The 18,097-nt window shown below is 41.6% G+C and overlaps 1 protein-coding gene across 1 annotated transcript; it reads right to left on the reverse strand.

The window, feature by feature from the left end:
* Positions 1–300: 300 nt before the first annotated feature.
* Positions 301–7,710, reverse strand: LOC122975050 (NXPE family member 3-like). The gene is made up of 6 exons (XM_044343222.1): positions 7,588–7,710; positions 6,243–6,674; positions 3,475–3,770; positions 2,779–2,849; positions 2,351–2,557; positions 301–2,255 (listed from the first exon to the last, which is right to left on the reverse strand). The coding sequence occupies exons 1-6, from the start codon at positions 7,708–7,710 to the stop codon at positions 1,702–1,704; spliced, it is 1,683 nt and encodes a 560-aa protein (XP_044199157.1). The 3' UTR covers positions 301–1,701.
* Positions 7,711–18,097: the final 10,387 nt, after the last annotated feature.

Genomic DNA, 18,097 nt, shown 5'->3' on the forward strand with positions numbered 1-18,097 from the left:
AAGATTTGAAAAGAGTTGAGCGCGAACAATAGGTACTCACTCTGTTTGTGTGTGTGTGTATGTTAGTAAGAGAGAGAGAAAGAAAGAGATAGAGGGAGAGAGAGAAATGCATGCAAAGTCTAACTGGGTGAAACCACAACAATGTGAAAACTGAATCAACAGTTAGATTGACCGAAACAACACAGCTCAACAGGTGGAACTCTCACAAAACATTTAACATCAGGCTTAAGCATCTACCATCTACCATCAGTGTTAAGCATCAAAATAACACACAATCCTATAGTGAAGTGGGTCCTCGTTGTGCTGGCTCATCAGCTGGGTCTGGGTCACATCTCTTTCTGGTCCCGTGTGTAGCAGTGGAGCGGAAAGCAGAGATCTTGTTGATGTCAGAAGATAGAAGGGATTTGATCACCTCTCACTCTTCAAAAACACTGCGTGACTTGCAGTGGTTAACCCGTTATAAACTTGTAATCACACGAGTACTGAACAAAGCTGAGTTAATCTCACACTATACATGGCCAAGTGGTTAGGATAAGAAAAACATGGTCCCTTTGTTCTTTGTTCTTGTCTGATCAGAAGGGTATCTCTGTCACCTTTGCAGAAGTACAGCACAGAGAGGGCCTTTTAACAGTGATGGGACATTGCACAGAGACGGATTTAAAATTGTTTATTGGTGTTGTTGTTAAGTTGACGTCATTAGTCGCAGGCCACACTCGACCAATGGTAGCTGAAAGCTGGTTCCAGTGGTGGAGTTAACATCCAGGTGTGAAGTACCTAGTGGATTCTGGGAGACTGAGTCTTTTAAGGACTTTCTTTGTTGCTTAGAGTAATGGACATGTAGTTTAGCCTGTGAGGCCTTGTAATATTTGTTGATGAAAAATGTAATAAGTTTCATCAAACCTTTCTGTTTATTTACTTTTAGTCCTGTTTTTGTTGTGAAAAAAGTTTCAGCAACAAAAATTTATGTCATAGTTTTCATTGAAGAAGTATAGGTAATATTTTCCCAAAGTAAATGGTTCAAGTTCCACTTGATTAGTTTTAAGTGGTATGATGTAAAATTGCAGGTGATGTCTAAGTCAGGCCTGTAGAAGACAATTCTGAAGTGTCAAGATGAGTAGTTGAGTTGACAGATCCAGAAATTAACATTACCATTAAATACACCGTATTTATAGTAGATCTTTTCCATAAATTGTTTCCAGCAACCACAATACTAATTTCACATTAAGATACCTGTGGTGAACTACACTGATCACATTGTACCAATCAGAGATGCAGCAATGACTCTTGGAGGTAGATGGTTAGCTCAGAATCCTATACTATTTATCATAGATGAACTAATTAAGGACTGGGCCTCTGCATCAATATTTCAAGGCATTACTTCTCATAAACTGCTTCATTTAAATCTTCTACTGTCAGTGATCCTGCATCTCCCAGGATGCTGCTTGACAATCCCATGACACAGGGCATAATGTTGTACTTGTGTTTGTGTTCGTCAGCAGTTTACTACAGCTCAAACTTCGACCTGTCATGCAGCTGCTTTTTATCCTGTTCTATTTCTTTTTTTCTGGGCTCTGTCGACTTCCCTGATTAAAAATAGAAAAATATCAAGTGCATTTCAGCACCTGGCGAAAACACGGAGATAACATGTAACCTTAGCACGAGTATTTGAATTCCCACTCCTTTCTCCCAACAAACACACATCTAGCTGCCATTTTTAGGGCATATGTGGGACAAGAGGACGTCGATCATATTCTTAATAATGGGAGGTTGTGGATGGAGGCTGTGTGGCAGGTGGTGGGCCAAGACCATCTCCCAGGCATCCACTAGATGGACATTCAGTCCTTTGAACATGGCCCTGAGCACCTTGTCACGCTGCAGCGAGTACCAGTCACTGTTGGTCAGCGCCTCATAAAGCGACAATGCTTTGAGGTTTGCTGTCCGGATGATAACCAGCGTACCTGGAGCCCTGTGCAGCAGCCGCACCACCGCCCTGCGGATACTCTGCAGCCGCTGGATGTAGAGCTCAATGGGGAAGGTGCTGAAGTGTGCCCAGATGCCAAGAACGACAACAGTATTGATGCCTCCAACTAAATCATCTAGTTCATTGGCAATGTAGCGCAGCTCATTGGTTGGGACGTTGGTAAAACGGATAGGGGGACCGTGGCAGCGGTATGTCACCAAAATGTTGTTTGCATAGTCTAAGGCCATGAAGGGACCAACTTGCTTCAGGTTGTGCAGGTTAAACTCCTTGAGATCTAAAATTATCACAAAGGGAACACAAATTGGGACACATTGATTATGTTCACACTGCAGCTTAAACTGTTGCTTCAGATTTCTGTTTATTAACTACCTGGTAGTGCTGCAGTGAGGTGTTCAAACCACTGCCTGATGGTAGAGTCTCCATACAGGTGGACCACCTTGCCTTTCAGACACTGACTTATAGCAGAGGATGTGTTGAACTGGCGGACTGTGGTGCCATCTAGGGCCCGCCACACATCCTGATAGTAATAGCCAGAAGGTCCAGACTTCACACTGCTGCTCTTTACCTCTGGTTGACCTGAAAAGAAATTAATGGATATAGCTGGCATTATTGTATATTTTTCCTATTATAAACAAATCCCATTAAAAGACTAAAACCAATAGTGTGCCAATAAAGGTAATGGTAGGTTGTTTGTAAATTTTTCTTCCTGTCTTTTTTTACTTGTAATTGTCTGTAGCACATTAAAGTTTGAGTTATTGTTACAGGCAGAGGTTGAATTAGTGAAAATTCTGCTTTACCTTTCATTTTTGGCAACACGTTGACATTGGCTGATCCTGAAGCGTTAATGGAGACTTTCATGTTGACACCACTGAAGAATAAAACGTGCATAATAAAATACACATATGTATCAGACAGCTGTTTTCAGCAAAAAAAGCATTGATAAACAATAATTATACTTTATGTTTATTATTGAGGTATACTGAATGGTGTTCCTAATATTTTGTCCACCCCATTAACATACATGAGGGGGGCAAAATATTAGGAACACTTTTCAATATAATACACTCCAGTACATGACCACCTCCCACTACAACCTCAATAATAAACATAAAGTAGAATTATCAACTTTCTGATAATGTCTACAAAAACTGAAAATGTATAAGCTTCATAAATGTAGAATTTATGGCAGAGCTGTTGTACTGGATTGCATTAGATTGCACAGGTGTACTCAATGAAGTGGCCAGTGAGTGTATATAGAAACTCTAAATGACTGCTAATATTGCTCTGTGTAAATATGCCACTGTTTGCTGACAAGTACGCAAACAGTGTAATAACCAAACCGTTTTTTCATGCAGAGACTAATGTATTTTGCTAAAATGGTCCTTAAAACACCTTTAGACTCGATCTTTACCAGCTTACAAACTCCTGAGATTTCCACCAAGGAGATACATACATTTATTAGAAGTGCCGGTCCTGTCTCTCTGCCCCTTCACCTTTTAAAGAGCATTTCCTCCTTTGCCTTGAGTTTTCGATTGAATCCTCCCTTGGAGTGTTTGATCCTGGTATCACAGCTCAGCTTCTTTGGCTTGTAGCAGAACCAGGGATCACCTGTGTGGAGGTCAGTGTAGTTGCACAGTGGCTGCTGGGTTGGACGCAGGAAGACATTACAGGTGGTAGTTTTAGACAGTAAACCTGAGCGAAAGACGCTCTTGAAATAAACCCTGTCTGGCTGTTCTCTGGTCAACCTTTGCAGCACCGTGACAGCCTCACTGGGGTGAACCAGTGTCACCTGATAGGACAGAGAACCAGAGTTCAAATTTCAGCCCCGTTACTTGAAACTGTCATAGCAGTAAAGACAAATAAACTGAACATTAGTTAAAGTTGAACATTTCGTTTAAAGTGTAAACCAGATTGATCTACACATACCCATGTGTGAAGAACTAACCATTCACTAAACCCCTCCCCCAAGCAGCGATTGTCCAATCATAGTTTAGCCACCATAACTTGGCACAGCAGATCTGTCAATCTTTGGTTTCTCCACATGGTGGTGTGCACGGGTTGTAGTGAGAGCTATATTTGGCATTTAAAGAGTTTGAAGGGTGTTCTCTTTTTTAGCTTCTCCAAACAGGAAAACACAACGAGCAAAGGTGTGAGCAGTAGCAGTGAGCAATGGCTTCTCTCTCTCCCTCTCCCGCTCTCTCTTACTCGGTGTGTCACATGTTTAGCTATTCCTCTGCGTCTTTTAGTGATAATGGTACACGTAATAAATGTAGTTTATTTGCAGTGTTGGAGGTAAGGTTCAGCGAATGGGAAACGCGTCACCACACCATGGAAAACCAGTCATTAGCTACTGTAGTTAGCCAGTCCCCAGTAGCTGGTGCGGGCCGACCTAGAGTGGCTCCTACTCCCCCAGTAGTTCCCAAACAGTCGGGAAGCTAGGGTGGCTAAGTGACTGTCGAAAGGAAGCATAGCAGAAGCCCATGATTCACCACCAACCAGTTCATATTTCTAACAGGTTCTCCCCACTCAATGACACACCCGCTGAGAATTATGAAGTTTTCTGCCTGTTTAGTTGTGTTCACCATGCTAGACTGTTTCGTGTTTGTCCTGCTCAGGACTACTGTGTTTGTGCCAACGTGAGTGTGAAAGTAACTTGCTTTGTCAATTGGAAATGAGATAACGTGTGTTACCGTCTGCTGTCCATACGCGCTCTCTCTGTGCGCAAAGCAACCGTTTCTCTCCCTCCCCAATTATCTCTGATAATTATTAATTATTGCTAATAACCAGGCATGCTCCTCACAGATCCAAAAGTTGGTGTTGCCACGTGAGGCTCTCTAACAGTTGGTGCCCTGCATTATTAATTAATAATTTCTTGATCTTATAATTCATAATTATCTCTGATAATTTTTAGTTATTACTAATAACCAAACGCACTCCTGCTAGATCCAACACCAGAAACTCCTGCTCTGTTTGTTAAATGATGACACAGATTTAGATGCATCTGTTTCTCACCACTGTATTATGTTTGATTATAATAGCTTGATTATATGCTGCCAGTAAATTAGCTGCCATTTGATGGGAGAAACCAATTTCTCAATATGTCAATAGTATTTATTACTCTTGGATATACTAAGTTTAAAATTTCCACTGTCACATTAAATGATGCTAAACAGGCTAATACTTCTTTTCTAGATAGATTTCTAGTAATCGAATCTGGACTATGGTAGATATGACAACATATCTCTGCCAAAATCCATGTGCGCAAATGAGATCCATGCGCACAGAAGTAGAAAAGCCACATGTGCAACTAAAACAGCACACATATTATTTTTGCAAGCACTTTCACAGCAGAATATCTCTGCTAGCCTGAGTGTAACCAAGTATTTATTTGCCTCTCTTTACATAGAGAAAAATCAAGATGAGACCAGATTTTGGTACTACAGCTGAAAATCTATTCTGGGTCTGGTAGTAGTATGCTACCTATGTCCAAAGAATCAAGTAGTGGACTGGAATGTATCTTCCTCCAAATGAATTTCAAGCTTTTCAGCCAACAAAAACAAAAACAAAAAATTAAAATAACGTAAAATAACTTCTCTTCTGCTTCAATTTATAAGTATTGACTTGGTATTGCTGTACCTAGCTGTCCAAGATGGCAGACCTGCTCAAACAATTATAGTTAGGGATACAATGGTGACTGAGTCCGCCCACTTACTGCCAAAAAGAAAAAACACTTGCGAGCAGGAGAGCAGTGATAGTAGCTGTGCACTCGGGGATAACAGTCACGCTCTCTTTTGGATTCTGCTTGCACTCAAAGCATTGTTTTCTCTACAATATTGCTTGTGCAAACTATATTTTGCACACGAGTGCTGTGACAGCACTTGCAAAAATAATATGTATGCACAGCTGTTTAAGTTTTGTGCGCAACTCCTCTACATCCGCAGGCGTGGATCTCATTTGCGCTCATGGATTTTGGCAGATGTGCCATCATAGGTAGAGTGTCATCTTGATTTTGATGAGAATTACTGACAACATACAGAATAATCCAACCACTGTATGATATAAAGAACCCACTGTTTTGAAAATTACTAGGGATTTTGAGTCATAAATCTGCCCCCGATATCATTGTAAACTGCATATGTGCCATGCAAAACCAAAAAGTCGATAGGCCAGCCCAGCAATACTAACTGGGGGGTAGGGCTTAGCTAATGGTCAGTTAGAAGATTGACACAATCACATTTAACATCATATTTTTTAGCATCACCTCAACATGTGCTCTTCCCTCCCAGAGTAAAGAAAATACAGCAGAGTAGGAGCCATCGAGATGATCCAGCACTTGCCCAACCACACCTGCACCAAGTACTTGGTTGTGCAGGCGGGCGAGTAAGACATCTCCCCCAGATTTCTTAGGACAGCCCTTGAAGTCATACATTTTGATGATAACTTCCAGCTGATCCCCTACATGCCACTGTCGTCCACCCTTCTCTGGGAGAATAGTGAAGGTGCTGTGGGCAGGATTGGTGGTCTGCTCCAGGGAAAGAGGAACTGGCAAGGACGGAGTTTCAGGCCAAGCAATGGAGTCTAATAGGAGGCGTTCCTCCAGAGCATCTTCAGGGGACCGTGGTTGGAAGCTGCAGAAGTGGTGTTGTAGGTGAGGTCTTGGAGCAGGGAAGGTTGTAATCACTTCATGCTGAAACTGGCAGGGGGTCAAGAGAGTGATGTGATAAAGATAATAATGATGAAGACAATCAAAATGTAAGACAAAGAGTCCTCAACAAATTCACTAATACATGTCATCATTACGAAAGGGTGCATGTTTGATCAGCATCCCATACTGAGCGTTAAGAAATTTGAATGGAGATTCTGCTGTATACAGTTGCTGTATTATTAATACAATGGGAGCAGATTGGGCTTCATTGACTTCCATGTATAACTCATAAACCATAATTGTCTGAGCATTTTGAAATTCGAATGGAGTTTCGACTGTGCACAGTGACTAATAACTAACTTATAGCATAGCATAAATCTACAAAGAATTCCACACGGTTTGACATATGGAATGTCTTTGACGCATAAAAATTGTAGGAGATAGGTGACAAAAATAAGTTTAAAAATCATGTTTTTCTGCAATAAGTCATTAAATATGCAAAGTCATCAACTTTGCATAATCTACACATAATTCTGCACAGTTTGATATAAGAATGGTATGGTATGAACGGTTTTTGAGTTGCAGATGAGCATTGTGCAAAGAAATGCACAGAATAAAATAATAATAATAATAATAATAACAACAACAACAACAACAACAACAACAATAATAACAATAATGAGTATGCAAAAGAACATGAGTGTGACTGCTGGGCAGCAATTACACTAATAAAAGTATATAAAAATATAAATATTTTAATTAGAGGAGTTGGTGCTGTCAGCCAAATGCAGGATTGTTAGCAAAAGTACCATTTGCCTTAAATTGCATTTGTTTACAAATGTTGATGAAGAATATTACTGTTATCCAAACCCACATTGCATATGAAAACAATATCCTGAAATCTGACTATTTCAGACAGGGTCCACCGTTCAAGCAGTCCCACTCAAGACCTAATGCTCACCTCCAGGACGTCCATGTTAAAAAGCACAAGGATGAAGACAAACATAACCAGGAAAAGGGAGATGGCAGCATACTTTGAACAGCAAATGCGGACCATCCTTTCTTTACAAGCTCTGGCCTTCATGATTGATGATCAGTCTTCATCTGTGACTATAAAATGACACACAAACACAAAAAAATTAACAACTTGTTTGGCTGCATTTATGTTAATGATTACTTGCGAAGACAGAAACTGACTTTTGAATTCATCTCTATATAAATGGTGTGATACCTTTGCCTTTCCATCATTTCAACTAAACTTAATCCAGTCATCCAGGAAATTCCTCAGATTGATCAACTGTCACAAAGGCCATAAGCAACAAGTGTTTACGTGTGTTACATACAAACTGATGCAAATACATTTCTGTCTGGGTTGAAAATATTAGAGCAACTTGAGCAAAAGATCTATCCCAGTCCTTTATGAATGTACCCCATAAAACATACAGAAAGGAGATAGACTTGAGGGAAATAATAGAAAGTACTGGAGTCAGTTAGGTCAGAGGCTGAATTGAACACAAACAGACAGGCACACTCCCACAGAAACAGCCCGTGCCTTCTAGGGGTGGGCCTGAATCCAATGATGTTATTAAGCAAAGCACAAATAATGGGTTTTTTACGAACATTTATTTAGTACAAATATTTTAAAAAGTATTTGTTTTCGATTGGAAAAGAACCCATGTCAAATACCAGTGTGTAGGTCGTTTACGTTGCTATCTCAGTCTCTCTCCTCTGCTCTGCTGTCACGTCTATCAGCAAGTCTCAATGAAGGGAGTCACATCCACCTGCTCCATGAAGCACATTTCCTTATTTGGACATCACTCCCAAAGTTGGGGGTGTTCCCCAGAGATAAAGCTGAGCTACTGACACAAGCAAAGTGCTTTCAAGGGACTCTCCATATCCTGTTGTTCCCTTTCTCCTTTCCACAAAGTTTCTCAACACGTTACATGCTGTACAGTCTCTGTGTTATGGGTGTATAGATAAGTAGAGGTCTGTCTGCGCATTTGTGATGCACTTGGTTTTAGCTCAGTAGTCAGCGCAGTCATGTATGATTTGGGAGACTCAAATTTGAGACCCGGTGTGGGGACCTACTTCATAAGATAGTTTATTCATAAACACTTAAACACCTTAATATCCTAAAATTAAAAGCGTAATAAAACAATAGCTGGATTTTTCCACTTTTATTCAAATACAAACACAAATATAAATAATTTTGCTGACTCAACAAATATAGATACAAACACAAATACTGGGCTCCCTGCACATCCTAGTGCCTTCCATTACGAGGTAGCTTACAGCTAATGTGCAGTAATGTTTTTTGGCTTTTTGGGGCAAATAAACACAAATGGTCCAGCAGTCAAACTTGCACATGTTAGGCCAATGTGAAAATTTGCTTCATATTCTGTCTGAGCACATAATTACAAAGTAGGTGCAAGGTACATGAATTTGCGTTATTTTAGATTAAGATATACAGTAGATAGATACAGTCTATCTACTATTATTACAGGAAAACGACTGTGGGTGTGCATTAGAAAAACTGGGTGTGCCACATCTAATTTTTTCTACAACAAAGATTAGGCTAACAACGCTAAACAGCACCTTTGTGAAGTAGCCGCCATGCTGTTGTTGTCTATTTTGACTTTCAGTGCAATAAATTAGCCTACTCTGACCCCGAGCCATAACCATCTGTCACTCTCAATATAGGCTTGTCTATAACATAACCATAAAACATCCATTCATTTAATGGATACTTTAAATGAGTGCAGTCATTATCAAGTAAAACTAAAAAGGCCTTCAATAGTGCAACAGCAAGTAGACAAGACTAGAACTGAATCTGATGAATTACCAAGGCTCATAGGTCTACACAACATTCCCCCACATGACATTTACATGAAAATTCATTGAGATACAGCCTACCTGTGCAAGTTGACGGTTTAAAGGGCAAGATGATGTGGCTTGGCCTTAAATGATTAAATTATTTCATTTGACTAAAAACGAAACACAAGATTAGAAATTTACTTTCAAATGCCAGCAATGAGGCAATTTAATCTTCCTGTGAGCATGGTTGCTCTGCTGGATGGTAACTTGTTGACTGTTGAAAACAAGCACTCAATGGAGCAGCTTGTAGCAAGCACTATGATCAAAACACAATGTAAACTGTTCACATTGGCAAATACATGTTTATTACATAAGTCTAAGACTTCAATTAGGGATGGTATGAGTGACCACCATTCACCTATTGTTTGATCAGTTGCCTAAACACTGTCATTTCCGGCCCTTCCACTCCAAGTCCATAATGCTTGCTTGGAGCCTGTAGTATTTCCATCTGGCGAAACGAGTCTGATGTAGGCAGCAAAGAGGCAGCAGCCTTCATTATTCCATAGGTGTTGCACTGAAAATAGTTAAATTCCACAAACTCGCCATCAAGGATCAAATGAAAATCCAATACAAATCCAAGTCACTCCTAATGGGCACAGACCTGCCCACTGTAGCGGTCACATGCAAATCATAAAACCTGGAAGGTTTGACAATTGTGTGTGCTGATATGTTGTCATCTCATCAACTGGTATAAGATGTCCAGCTGGACAGATTCTTTGATCTATGGCAGTGAGAGCCACCAATATATTTAATAGCAGGTAATAGCAGGTATTAAACGCACAATATGTAATTTCAGCCGCTAGGGGTCTCTCAATCAAAACAACAACAAAAGACGGAGTGTTATGACGGTGTGAAGTAGCAAGGGATCATGGGAGTTATTGTCTTTGTTGTTAAATAACCAGCTTCACCGGGATAGGATTACTCCAGTGTTAATCAGTCGGGATGTTTTTACCAGGAGCTGAATTACCCGCAGAGGTCGCCTCCTCCCCAGAACAAACCAACCTGGTGATTACAGGGAAAAACACTGAATAAACTGTTTCACCTAAAAAATCAGTGTTTCTCTGATGATGTACGGCGACCACCGGATGTCCGGTACAGGCTTTTAGCCGAGCTGCTGCTGACACTCGTTCCGTTTATTTGTCTTATAACATTAGATCCAGACGTTCGGCTGGTTAATCCCGGGAGCCAAATTATCCACAGAGGTCTCTTCATCTCCAAAAACAAACGTACATGCAGATTAAAATTGTTAAAATACTAATTAAAGCTGTTTCACCTAAAAAGTCAATATTTCTCCGACGATGTTCAGCGACCACCGGACTTCCTGGAGGGGTTGTTAGCTGAGCTGCTGCTAACGTTTGCCCAGCTTATTTCTCTGATAACTTAAGATCCAGACGTCCAATGACTAAAATCCTTCTTCCGGCTAAAAGATATAGTTAAAAGTGACCTAAATTTATCATGAAAATGTGGCTTAAAACGGAATAAAAGTCAATTTATAACAGTTTCTGTGGAACAACCACAGAAACCCTAAGCCTTCCTACAAACTAGACAAGGGAATTGCATTGCTTCCCCCTGGTCCAAAGCTGTGTTCAATGTATTTGATAACAAGATTAAGTAATGCATTATTTTGTTTTTCATGTGAATTAAAGAAATATATAATCCACCTCCCATTTTTTTCCTCTTTCACATTCCCCTAACCCATCTTCCTCATCAAATCGACAATTGGAATAGAAATTAAACCAAAACCAGAAAATAACTTGTTTTCTGCTAGTCTGTCTAAAAAGTATTTTAGAAGCTAAACCTTGCTGAATAGTTTCCTCTAACCTTTTGATAACTACAGTTTTTAGTTTTGCTGCGCTGCTCCACATAATGAGCTCAGGATTTATCAAGAGGATGGCTGCTTTACCAAAAACAGTATGAACCTGGACTGTGTGTGTGACTTTTTGGATGGTTAGAAGAACACAGAACATTAATTAACATTAGGTCCTGACCGATCCTGTCTGTGTGTCGGAGATTTAAATAATCGGTTATGCTGTTATGCTGCTGCTTCTTGTGCGTAAATGTGCACAGTGTCTCTCAAAGGGGAGACACAGTTGCAGGGAGATCGCTGCATATAACTGTATTTGTTACACATATATGTTCCGACACGGCGCTAGAGCAAATCCATAGGATGGGCATTAGTTTTTTGTGAGGGGGCACATGCACTGTATATTAGTTTATCTTTTTATCAAACAAGTTCAACACAACTTTGGACAGAAGGTTCACAGACCCCCAGTCCTCCCACAAATGAATTGGGTCTTTTCAAACAGAAATGATGTACATGTTTATTTGCATATAGAGCAAGGAAGTGAGAGCCATTCATCTGTGACTATAAAATGACACAAACAAACAGCGTTAATTAACACTTGGTTTAGCTGTATTTTTGTTAGTGATTACTTGCAAAAATTTAACCTGATCAGTGAAATGATCTCTATGCAAATAGTATGGTAGGATTCCCTATCACTCATTTCTACTGAACTTAATCCAGTCACCCAAGACATTCCTCTGATTGATCAACATCAACCAAGGCCATAGCCAAAGTCAGCAGCGTCATTCCCTTTGCAGTTTAACATGAGGATTCATCCCCAGGTGGCCCAGTCATTTACCCATTGAAACATAATGTAAATACTTCTGCAATCTTTTGCAATCTTACACAATATCTGTGGGTTAGCTGCCATAAATGGCTATTAAAAACAGGAACTAATACTTCTAGTAAGGGTGGAAGAGGAGAGGACAGACAGTTGTATCACAGCCAGGGAATCCAACCACCCATTGGTTGAGTGCTGGGAGTATCCTATCTGTGAAAAAGGATAAAACAAACCAAACCAATAATTCAAATAAAAACACAACACTAACAAACCATTCCACTATCAACAGTGACATCAACACAGACCACACATGTGAATAACTGCTATGAATCATAGCAAAACAATACTAAATTCACTAGCGAGGACCACACCATCAACAAGAGCAGAATACAAGAGTGAGGAGAGGATTAAGTGGTATTTATAGGAATGCTGGAAGTGGCGTAGTTGAGGTGTGGTCCTGAAACTTCACTGGATGAGCTTCAATTCACTAGCAAGGACTACACCATCAGCAAGATGCATTTCAATGATTTATTAAGAAAAACAATTAATGTGCGTAATTCTTCCACTTGCTGACTGCGTTGTGGGGAAGCTTATAGGAAATCCGCTCTAGCGCACAACGGATCGCCAAAAACCTCCAGTTACTTAAGATAAGATTGAGCAGAACTGAGATATTTGAGTTCTGAATGGGCGTAGCGATGATATGTTTGGGAGGATTGGCCAATGAGTTGTATGAAGTGCTTTGGGATGCCATTATGGGAGGCTGAAGTGGTGGCTCTGATCCTTAAGAAGTGTCTGGGGTAATGAACAGGAGAAATACCAGACAAGTAGAGTATGTGGTAGGATTTCTGGAATTGTAAGAATTTTGCGTTTGTCCCAGAAGGATTAAGCAGAGATTGAACTTTGAAGTGGGTATGGCTGACCAGATTAATCGGTTTTAGTTAAGTAGTCAAGTCAGCCCCCCCCCCATGAGCAAACACTTGGTGATGGCAGCAAGGAAAAACTCCCCTTTAACAGGAAGAAACCTTGTACAGAACTTGCCTCTAGGTGGGTGGCCATCTGCCTTGACCGGTGTTATCTGAGAAATACATACATGTCTGAAAAGCAGGTGTGGTGGCTTGGGTTGGGGTGAAGAGTTGAGGCAGTGAATTCAGAGCATATGAGAAAACCGAAGAATGCAAGTGAGAATGTGACCTCTAAATTTCGAGCAACGTGAGAAATGTCTGAATATCTGGAGCAGATGGTATGGATACTGACGACAGCAAGATAGCAGTAAGAGGAAGGCAGTGAGGATTTTTATCTGGCTCTTGGCGTTGAAGTCCTCTGAGGAGTGAAATTAAATGAGAACGGCTGGAGACCAGGCCCAGCTGTCGGTTAGGAGTTTGGAGAAGAAGCAGATACCGCTAAGGAGTTTAGAGAAGAAGTTGATGCCGCTAAGGTAAACATGAATGGTATGTGTTTTCATGGCCACCACTGAAGGGGCGCAGGTAACAAAACAAGCATGATGATGAGATTGAATGATGGGTAGGTTATGTTTTACTTGTTGTGAAGGAATGATGACTGGGTAAATCTCATGAACAGCTGGAGATGTTTGAAGAATTTTCTGCAAGCAAGAACTGTGTGATCTCGCTTGGCCATTTGGTGGAAAACCATCATCCACCATGGAAACCCCCAAAACCGACAGGAAGAAAAACATCTATGTCAAGGTGACGTTGTCTGGGTCTGTGTCTGCTGCGGTTGCTGGGAGTGGGCAGCAGGGGGCACTGGCATCCCAGTGCCAATGGTCCCAGGTGAAATGAGCTGCAGGGATCAGTGAAGCTGGGAGATGGGGAATCCTGGCATCCCAGTGCCTATAGCCCCGGCTAGAGCGAGCTGCTGTGGCTGCTGGACATAGGCCGAAGAGGGCACTGGCATCCCAGTGCCAGATGCCCCAACTAAAGCTGGTTGCTGTGGTTGTTGGAAGTGGGTGGCAGGGGGCACTGTGATCCCCATGCCAGGTTTCCCTGCTAAGGCTGGCTGTTGTGATTGCTGGGGCTGGATGGCAGGGGGCACTGGCATCCTGATGCCAGGTTCCCCTGCTAAGGCTGGCTGTTGTGATTGCTGGAGCTGAATGACGGGGGGCGCTGGCATCCTAGTACTGTTCACCCTGGATGATGTAGGCTGCTGGTGCTGGTGTTGAAAAACCTGAGGGGAGGTGGAGGGCCCTGGAATTCTGGTGTTGAATGCTCCATCTGAAGTACTAAAGTGAGGCGAGAATGGGCAACTGGCAACCTGGTGCAGAATAATGGAAACAGTGTGAAGTTACTGAAGTAACGTTAAATTGGTTTTGTTAGTAACTTGCAACCCAGTACATGTAATGGCAGACCTTATTGAGGTGATGTTAGATTAGTTGTATTAGTAACTGGCAACTGGATGTTACTAAAGCCATGTTAGAGGTGCCAGTAGCTATTGATGTTACTGAGGTGATGTTATATTAGTTGTAGTAGTAACTTGGAACCTGGTGTAAGTAACGGTAGGCATTACCGAAGTGACATTAAATTAGTTCTATTAACTTGCAACCCAGTGCATGTAATGGCAGATGTAACTAGGGTGATAATAGATCAGTTTTAGTTATAGGCAACCGGGTGCATGTAACAATAGAAGTTACTGAAGTTACGTTAGATTAGTTCCATTTGTAACTTGCAACCCCGTACATGTAACAGCCAACGTTACTCAAATGACATTTGATTAGTTGCATTATTAACTTGCAACCTGGTGCACATAACAATGGGCATTACTGATGTGATGTTAGATTAGTTGTAATAGTGTTAGGCAACCCAGTGTGTGTAATGGTGGACATTACTGAGGGGACTCTAGATTAGTTGTATAGTAACTTGCAATCCCAATGTACGTAACGGTAGACGTTACTGAAGTGATATTATATTAGCTGTATTAATAACTTGCAACCCAGTGCATGTAATGGCAGACGTAACAAGGATGATGATAGATCAGTTTTAGTTATAGGCAACTGGGTGCATGTAACAATAGAAGTTACTGAAGTTACGTTAGATTAGTTCCATTAGTAACTTGCAACCCCATACATGTAACGGCAGACATTACTCAAATGACATTTGGTTAGTTGCATTATTAACCTGCAACCTAGTGCACATAACAATGGACGTTACTGATGTGATGTTAGATTAGTTGTAATAGTATTTGGCAACCCAGTGTGTGTAATGGTGGACATTACTGAAGGGACTCTAGATTAGTTGTATAGTAACTTGCAATCCCAATGTACGTAACGGTAGACGTTACTGAAGTGACATTAGATTAGTTGTATTGGTAATTTGCTGGCAACCCGTTTGTATTAATAACTGGCAGCCCTGTGCATGTAAAGGCAGGCATTACTTAAGTGACGTTAGTGAGAATGACCAGGTAATTGGCACCCCGGTGTCTATGGTGGAAATGCCAGGATGTTTCCAAAGTGTGGCGAGAATAACTGACTTTTCTCTTCTAAAATGAAACTGATGGAGAATAGAATAAGAAAGTGGCAACCCGGTGCCACTCACAGAAACCAGAGGTTAATGGGGCAGGAATAATTCGAGCCTGGTATCCCGCTGCCAGTAATGGCTTTAAGTTTATCTGGTAAGAAAAGAGTTGTTGAGGTGAATGAGGGATGATGAAAACCTGGCATCCCAGTGCCAATGGTTTGTTTACTGGGAAGTTTGTGTAGAGTGAGGGACTTGAAGCTGCTGGAAAAGTTTTGGCGATGTTTGCTGCACAGGGGGAAATACAACCTGGCCCCCACCAGGGACTGCTGATGATGCAGGCTGTGGCCATGGAGGCAGTGGGGCTCTGTGACGTCCCACTTGCCAATTATGGCAGTGATTTGCTCTGGCGAAAAAGCCGGAGGTGCGGGAGACTCGGTGATCATTGTTGCCACTGAGTAGAGATGAAACAGTCTGGCTTTATTGTCACTGTGGTCGAAGGGAATGTCTTACAGTAATTGTTGGATGCGGGCGACAGTTCAGTCTCAGATGTCAGGCTCCGTTTATGGATGTAAAGATTTGCCGAATCAAGAGGAGGGTGCACCATGGGTTCACGATGGTGGCTAGTATCCCGGACTGTAGAGAGGCAGCTGGTGAGGAGAGAGTTGAAGCCGCGTGCCCCCACGTCTATGCCTGTTGTGTCCATGGTTTGCTCGCTGACAGAGGAAAGGAGGTCTGAGATCTACCAGGACTTGGAGAGTCATGTTAAGGGAGCTTGAATGGAGGTGCTTCCGAGGCCAGTACGCAAACCACTGAGCGCAGCAGGTCCGCTGGGGTGCTTGGCTGTGGTCTGCCTGCTGTGTTGTGGATGGAGCAGAACCAGTTTCAAATAAATCATCTGAATTGGACGGGTTGATCAGCAGTTTGTGATCCAAGGTGAGTTGACTTTTTAGAATCGAAATTTCAGTGTTTGTCCAAGTTTAGATAATGCAATCATGCGATTAGGCAGGAAGTACGGTTTGTCTGTTGATAAATCTGAGACAAAATGGCTAATATCTGGTGGCAGCTTGAGTTTGTTTCTGGAGTGACTGCGAGAAGTAAGACTCAGACTGCATGCATTTGAAGCACAGAACACAAGAATAAAAGAGGAGGGAAGGGGTAAGTGATTATTAAGTAATTAAGTAATTATTTAAATAGGGCCTGAGCCCAAAGGACGAAGACCCTATTGTTTTTCGTCTGTTTGTTTCTTATTATTCTTTCTTTATTTATACGCCACTTCAACCCTAAATTTGACCCCCTAAACATGCTCAAAAACTCACCAAATTTGGCAAGCACATCAGGTCTGGTGAAATATTTGATAAAATGTAAAAATAAACCCCCAAAGTGCCAAAATGTGCTCGAGAGCACCACCTATGTATCTAAAACGGCCGCCACGGCCGGTAGGAATGTTGTAGAGAGATCAAACCAAAACTCAATTATTCGTCTCATCAAGACCTACAAATCATATGCTAACACCCCTGACCTAAATCCAACAGGAAGTCCGCAATCTCAATTTCAAAGTACGAGTTTTTGCCAATTTTGGACCTTGAATAAACGCTATCTCCTCTTAGGGCGTTAATGGTATCGGCTTCAAACTTTAATACATGACTCATCACACTGTGCTGAACAAAAGTTATTAAAAACTTTGTAATAACTCGAACGGTTTAGATCTAGTAAGCCCTGAAAGTTGGAGCGCAACATCACACCTTACAATGTAAACCAATGGGGAGGCAATCTCTGGGCATGGACTTTGTGCCAAACTGGGGCGTCTGACGTCTAAACTATAAGTCTGACCACTTTCAAACCTGTATAGTGGACAAAGGAAGTGATGTTTATCTCCTTCTCACACTGTCTGAAAACAGCCCGGGTCTGAAGACATCTACATGCCCGTCACAGAAGCCCTTCGATTGCGCCGCAGCCCGACGCGTGCAAGGGCGCGAAGGCCCGTTCAACCCTTACATCACCACTGCATGGGTCTTAGTGTCTCCTTGCTACAATAGAAAATGGTGTGTGAGTGTGAGCTGTGAAAATCTACATTGTCTAATGTAAATTCAAATTCAATCAACAGTTGCAGTCACATTCAGGTCTTAGACTTAACCTGTTATAATGTCACTGCAGGTACACAATGTGTCTGTCACTCAAATATTTATTGTTTGTTGTTATTGTTTTAGAATTGATTTTAAGATTTTACTGATCACTTTTAAAGCACGTCTGGGTCTGGCTCCAAGCTACATAACAGATATGCTGACCCCGTACGAGCCAGCCCGCAGCCTTAGATCCTCAGGTGGGGCCCTTCTGGCTGTTCCAAAGTCGTGGCTTAAATCTAAAGGTGGCCATGGTTTTTCCATCAGGGCCCCTTGACTTTGGAACAGCCTGCCTGAGGAGATAAGGCTTGCAGAATCAGTAACTTCTTTTAAATCACTTCTTAAAACCCATTTTTACAGACTTGCTTTTATGTAATGTTGTCTTT

This window comes from Thunnus albacares, chromosome 23, assembly GCF_914725855.1.
Source record: "Thunnus albacares chromosome 23, fThuAlb1.1, whole genome shotgun sequence".
NCBI lineage: Eukaryota > Metazoa > Chordata > Actinopteri > Scombriformes > Scombridae > Thunnus > Thunnus albacares.

What these genes read in the sequence shown, in the direction of transcription:
- LOC122975050 (XM_044343222.1), bottom strand. Translation starts at nt 7,710, where the DNA reads ATGAAGGCCAGAGCTTGTAAAGAAAGGATGGTCCGCATTTGCTGTTCA. An exon ending in AGGGAAGAGCACATGTTGAG is followed by an intron (nt 3,771 to 6,242) that starts GTGATGCTAAAA and finishes CTGTCCTATCAG; the next exon opens with GTGACACTGGTTCACCCCAG. An exon ending in GAGGAAATGCTCTTTAAAAG is followed by an intron (nt 2,850 to 3,474) that starts GTGAAGGGGCAG and finishes TTTATTCTTCAG; the next exon opens with TGGTGTCAACATGAAAGTCT.